This window comes from Saccostrea echinata, unplaced genomic scaffold (genome assembly GCF_033153115.1).
Source record: "Saccostrea echinata isolate AGI-Se365-2 ecotype Australia unplaced genomic scaffold, CSIRO_AGI_Sech_v1 ptg000002l, whole genome shotgun sequence".
NCBI lineage: Eukaryota > Metazoa > Mollusca > Bivalvia > Ostreida > Ostreidae > Saccostrea > Saccostrea echinata.
The window spans coordinates 18777424-18783827 of record NW_026889751.1 but is presented as its reverse complement, the minus strand read 5'-3'; the positions used below and the strand labels follow the sequence as shown (position 1 = coordinate 18783827).

Genomic DNA, 6404 nt, shown 5'->3' with positions numbered 1-6404 from the left:
GCTTTCACATTCAATATTTTCATATCCAATGTATATAAATTAACAAATAAGATTACTTGATTTCAAACAAAGAGTCTGTATTAATTTTTGGACACCTTACTACATACGAATTGGGATACTCAATATGAGGATGCCCCTGCAGAATTTAATTTAGCAAGCAGCAACAATTTTTTTCTGCCTTGAAAATTTTTCAATCAAAAATGCTGTCAATATTAGTGAAATGTCTCCGTTAAAAAAGCAAAAGAAGAGAAAAGCGCTGACTGGTTTGCCAGCAAGAGCGATGGGGACTAAAACTCGGCGTACAAGAATCCTCGCGGTACTGACACAGTCCCCTAAGGAGATTCCACTACCTAATTGCAAGGTTCTTCCTGTTGATGTATACACAACGTTTGGCCCCTTGGTGGACCAGATTTTACGAGATGCACCAGAGACTGGTGGATCACACCACCAGCACACTACATTTGTAATGTTGAGAGAAGGAAGCATCAAGACTGTTTTATAGATCCTTGGATCATAATACTCGCCAGGTTTATAACACTGCACTTACAAAGTTCAAAAAATCTTTCATCTATGCTTTGGCACCAACATGACCTGTTTTTTAATTCGTGACCATCATGATCAGCTGTTACAATTCATTGCTTACATTTCAAAATAACCTCACACACAGGACCATATTTTTAGTGCAATATCTTAGTAAACTATTATAAAATTCATGAGCTTCAAGACAAAACATTTCATTTTTACAAAATCCGTCTCAGGTGTGCGGAGTTTAGTGGGTATAAATAAAGACATTCGACTCACTATACCATTCCAGCTGTTTGTGAAAATTACAGAAGACACTTACATCAGTATATCGCTCACCATTTCTAGCCTTGTGCACTACAGACATACATCTCTCCAAATAAATTTGGTCATTTTTTTTCTTAGAAATAAACTGATCTAAAGCCGATCAAATGGGCAATTTTTTTTTAAATAAAAAAGTTGCTTGACATGCTATTCTGCCCAACATCAAAAATCGAGTTAACTTACATTCAATGCCCCTCAATACAGAATCATTGTTAGTTCAATGGCACAGTTTTGCACGTCTTTCTCATTCCTTCGAGTGGCAGGTCACTGTAGACCCATAAATCGAAGGTCTTTGTAATGCTTGGATCTGTAGCTTTAGTTTGTCTATCGAATTTTCTTAACCAGAGAGCCACAGTTATGCAGCTAAGGTCACTATATGTCTCACAGTGTCCGCACTAGCATGGCCACAGAATTGGCAGATCGGGTTATTCCAGATACAAGTATTCAGAAAATGGAGATACTGAGATCTAACTCCTTCTTTACCTCTCGTCCGCCCGCAATAGATCAAAAGACATATTAGCACGCGATATTGCATTCAACACACTTTAAAGAAACATTATAAGCAACTTATATTATCCCCCATATACAGAATAACCCTCAAGTAAGCTTGCCCTAGCATTTCAGATAAAATGCTGTATTAGGCCAAAAATATGGCAGGTAATTGTCCGGGAGGAACCAAGCCGAACCTCCAGGTACAAAATACCATTCAATGGAAAGTTATTCGAAGACTTGTGTGGGAGACGTTTGAAAAATCACTAACTCCAATGACCAAAAACCAGACAGTCCCGGAATTTCTCCTCATTCTTTTAGTTTGATAATTAATTAATTGAATTTAATTTTTGAAATCAATCATTAAAAACTCAAATTAAAAGGTTAATTAAACTGCATCATATAATACTATAAAATCACATATTTTAGTGGGATCATATTTTCTTGGTTGGAAGAAAAAATACGGTTTCCTGGGGATTTGATTCCGTGGATGAAGAATTGTTGAGTAGTAAATTCGTGGATCTCTTAATAGCTCAAAAACAACGAGAATTAAACCCTCACGAAAATTAGTGATTTTACAGCATATATTATGTAATATAAAATATATGCAATTTATTGTTTACAACGATATGTTTCTAATTCTAGTCCAGTTGACTTATGGATACCCGATGATTTGTGGAACGTTGACATCAAATAAAGATTAAAATATGTTCCTCCTTTGTATTTTTTAAAGAGACTCATGGACAACATGCATACCTAATGGGTGTATTGCTATGGCGTTTTTCTTATTAATATAGAATTCCAACCCTGTTTCCAGGGTAAATTTGAGAAGCCGGTACTAGAACCAAGCACAATAAGCTGCCGTATTAATTTTATAAACTTAAGCTGAAAATGTTGGAACTCTATACTTTCTGGTATTACTGATTTCACTATCAAGGTAATGAAATAGTAAGTTTAAAATCAAAATTTGCTCTCAAATTCATATAATTTGTCAAAAAGTAAAGATCTTAATCTTGTTATTTGCTTTCGTGATAAGGTCATAGACAACTGCCTTTAAAATTTTGACATGGATTGGCTTGCAGATCTTTTATAAACCGTTCTGATCATTTATCGTCCGAATCGCAGGGAAATAGATGTCAGATAGCTGGCCTTGAGGAAAATGAAGAAATTCATAATGTTCAAAACATGCACAGATTAATGGGTTAATTCTTAGATAACTGGCAGATTGTAGACCTGGCAGTTCCTAGTATCTAGCGTAGAATTTTCTGCTCAAATAATTACTTAGTCAGGTCCAGTGTGTAAAGTGTTACACGGAAATACAAAATAGTCTTTGTTAGAAACTTTGGGCGTTTTTAATTAAAAACAAAAACGTTTTGTTGTATCAACAGAAAGCAAACCATTGTTTGATTTTGAAGGTAATGAATTTATTTTTATTGAAAACTCATGTTATCAGACGTTTAAAAATGTTGATATTTAAAGTTTTCAAAATTTTCAAAACTAGATGAAATAGATAGATACTTGCTTCCTTTCGATCCTGCTGGAATCCACTCTAAAATATTTGTGTTTCCAAACGATTTAATTATATTCAAAGTATTTTGATATTACAATGTACATTTAAAATTAGTAGGAAAGAGTACAGATAAACGAAATCTTAATGATAATATTAAAGTATACATCAGCGGTAAATCAGGAGAGCAAATTGCAATACATATTCCAGAGTAACATTTTGAAAGTTGATAATTTAATCATTGTTGTATACTTAATGAAAGGGAATATGGAATTAGGAAGAATATGCATGGTTTTATAAATGTGACAGATGTGATTCAATTGTCTTTCTTCTATAGATTGATGTAAACATGAAGAAGTGACTTTATGATTGTCCAAGTTTGTCAAACTTAATCTCCTTTTAAATTATACATTTACTTATCTATTTTCTGAACAAGAGGCACTTGTAGATTGCTTATTTTACTGGAGTACTTAATATCCCGAAATGATTAGCAGACGTCAATTCACGAGAACTTGAATTCCCTATTGGATTGCTTATTATGTGTTTTTACATGTTTTACAGCAATATAAAAATAAAACTGTCAAATGTTATTTTGCGGATGATGAAATAAGGCGATAACAAATTCCTCGCGTAATTTTAGAAATCTACAATAAGTGAACCCCCCCCCCCACACACACACACACACACGGGTAGACATTACTAGTCCAGAAAATCCTTATCAAAATTAATATCAAGTTTTGTTTCTCCTGGAACCTGGAAGGAAGTTAGTATTCAGGCATATTTATTGATTGTTTTATCGTAAACATTATATATCATCATCAAAGAGGCATTTTACAATCTCATAGCTTAAAAGAGGAAGAAACTCTTATTCACCTTCCATAAGTGTGCAAAAGAAACTTTGACCAGAGTTTAAATTGGATGGAAAGAGGAAACAAAATAAATCATTTAATCTGATAAATAAATATTCTTATCAGACAAATAATTATGGAAATTCCTACTAAGAGAAATGAAAGATTAGAAAAATATCATAGATGGTATGAGAATAATCAAAACACCATTTCAAATGAGAGATTTTGGACAAGACATGCAGGTTTGTTTTCATAAACCTAAGATTTTCTTAGTTGATACTACTTATGAAAAAGAAGTCAAACATTTGCTTTTCTTTTTTTTTCAGAGTTTAATGCTGATTTTAATCTGCAATTTTGCATTTCTCTATGGTCACGATAAACAGTTTAACTGCTCGACAGAAAGAAACTGTCTCTGCATTAGGCGGGGGAAAATCGTGTTAGCTGATTGCAGTAGATTAAATTTGAAAAGATCACCAAACTTTACAAACGATGTTACACGTATAGACCTTGGATACAATCTCTTGGAGGATATACCTTCTAATTTGCCTTTTCGCTTGACACATTTAAATGTTACAAAAAATCTGCCATTGAAAAGAATTCGAAAGGATACATTGAGGGAAAATTTGCATCTTCAGCATCTTGTTCTGTCTTACTGCAATCTTAAAGAAATCGAAAGGGGGACATTTGAGCAAAATGGTCAACTCGAACACCTGGATTTATCGAACAATCCGGAACTTACACTCTCTGTAATGACAAACATTACGTTTGATTTGCAGAATTCCAAAATCAAAACTCTTCTGTTAGATAAGCTTCATTGTACCTATGGTGTGACTAACATTTTTCGCTATGAGTACACAAAGTATCTTTCAAAAACAAATCTGAAAACACTATCTTTGGCGTCCAACAGAATATCTTTCTTTGAAAACCAAATTTTTAAACATTTGCCGGACTCTCTAGAAGTTTTGAATGTTGGAGATAACACTTTAAGTTTTGGGATATATCTATTTTTATTACATGAATTAAAAGGTTTAAAAATTCTTAACGCAAGTTTTCAAGACTCATTTCATTTGCAAGATACCATAATGTACAATTGCAATGATTCTGGGTATAGACAGCAATGCCTCAACATCGATCATGAAATAAATACAACAGTGTCATATGGTAACCTTTGGAACGTGGAAAATTCGCATCACAGTACTTCTAGTGGCGCTTATATTATTGTGTATTTGCCACCAAACATAGAAAAAATATATTTTCATGATAATATGTTTAAAATGGAATTGCACAGATACGATTTCAATGTAACTAACAGAAAACTTACTCACCTATTTCTTCAAAACAACATTTTCTACAAATTTATTGGTCCCCTAAAAGGTCTTCAAAGTGTCCAATATCTAGATCTATCGAACAATTTATGTACAGATATTTCGCCAACATTCTTCGTAGAACTAAACGGAATCTTATACCTCAATGTATCGCAAAATTTGTTAGGTAGCTCACTTCAGAATGATTACAATGGTGATATTTTTCAAAATTTAACTGCTTTGAAAGTTTTGGATTTGTCCGAAAACAGACTGAGAAATCTGCCAAGAAAGATCTTCAGAAATATGTGTTGCTTATCTGTATTGTATCTTAACAATAACGCATTGGAAACATTTATTGTTGAACTATCTCACATGAATAATCTTTCAAAAGTGGATCTGTCGAACAATCAAATTTCCACGATAGGTGCCAGTGTGAGGAGTATTGTAAGTAAAATGGTTGGAAAAAATAGACATTTTGAATTCAATTTGCTACAGAACCCAATCCACTGTACTTGCGAAAATTTGGATTTTCTAGAGTGGATGTTAAAGTCAAAAGTTATTTTCCCCAAATTATCAGAGTATAAATGCGTTTTTGCAAATGCTTCGGACACTACTCTGCAGGACTTAGCAAAAACGGTAAAAAATATGAGAGTCACTTGTGATACATATCTAACGCTTATTGTCATTACGACTCTTGTATTATTCACTGTACTAACTATCATAACAACTGCTATTTTAAACCGGTACCGATGGAGACTTCGGTATCTATTCTATCTTGCTAAAAGACGCTACACGGAGGTCCAGTATGTGTCCAAGGAAGCTGATAAATTATTCAGATATGATGCTTTTATTTCATATGCCGAAGAGGATAAAAAATTCATTTTTTCAAAACTAGACTATCTCGAAAAAGAAAAACATCTTAGACTTTGTTTGCATAGTAGAGACTTTATTCCAGGAACCGACATTGCTGATAATATCGCAAACGCGATACATAACAGCCGACGAACAATGTGTGTTCTAACGTGTGATTTTCTGAAATCCTACTGGTGTATGTATGAACTGAACATGGCAAGAATGGAGTCTATATATTCAAGAGACGGAGAAAGTGTCATTTTAATTATCATACTAAAGAAGAATGTCGTCAAAAGTGCACCATTGAAAATTATTGATTTGTTTGAAAGTCAGTCCTACTTAGAATATCCCGAAAATGAATCAGAAGTTACAGCTTTCTGGACTAAAATCTGCGATACATTATACTCCACGTCTGTTCGTCGATAAGATCAGAGATGCTATTAATATGCAAACCGTCTCATGCATATTAATTTGCATTATATATATATATATATATATATATATATATATATATATATATATATATATAGATATAGATATATATATATATATATATAT

At 33.1% G+C, this 6404-nt stretch overlaps 1 protein-coding gene across 1 annotated transcript; it reads left to right on the top strand.

Moving 5' to 3' along the window:
- The first annotated feature begins 3878 nt into the window (after nt 1-3878).
- On the top strand, nt 3879-6272 carry LOC133178098 (toll-like receptor 4). Its single transcript, XM_061312858.1, has 2 exons — nt 3879-3932; nt 4017-6272. The coding sequence occupies exons 1-2, from the start codon at nt 3879-3881 to the stop codon at nt 6270-6272; spliced, it is 2310 nt and encodes a 769-aa protein (XP_061168842.1).
- The last annotated feature ends 132 nt before the right edge of the window (nt 6273-6404 follow it).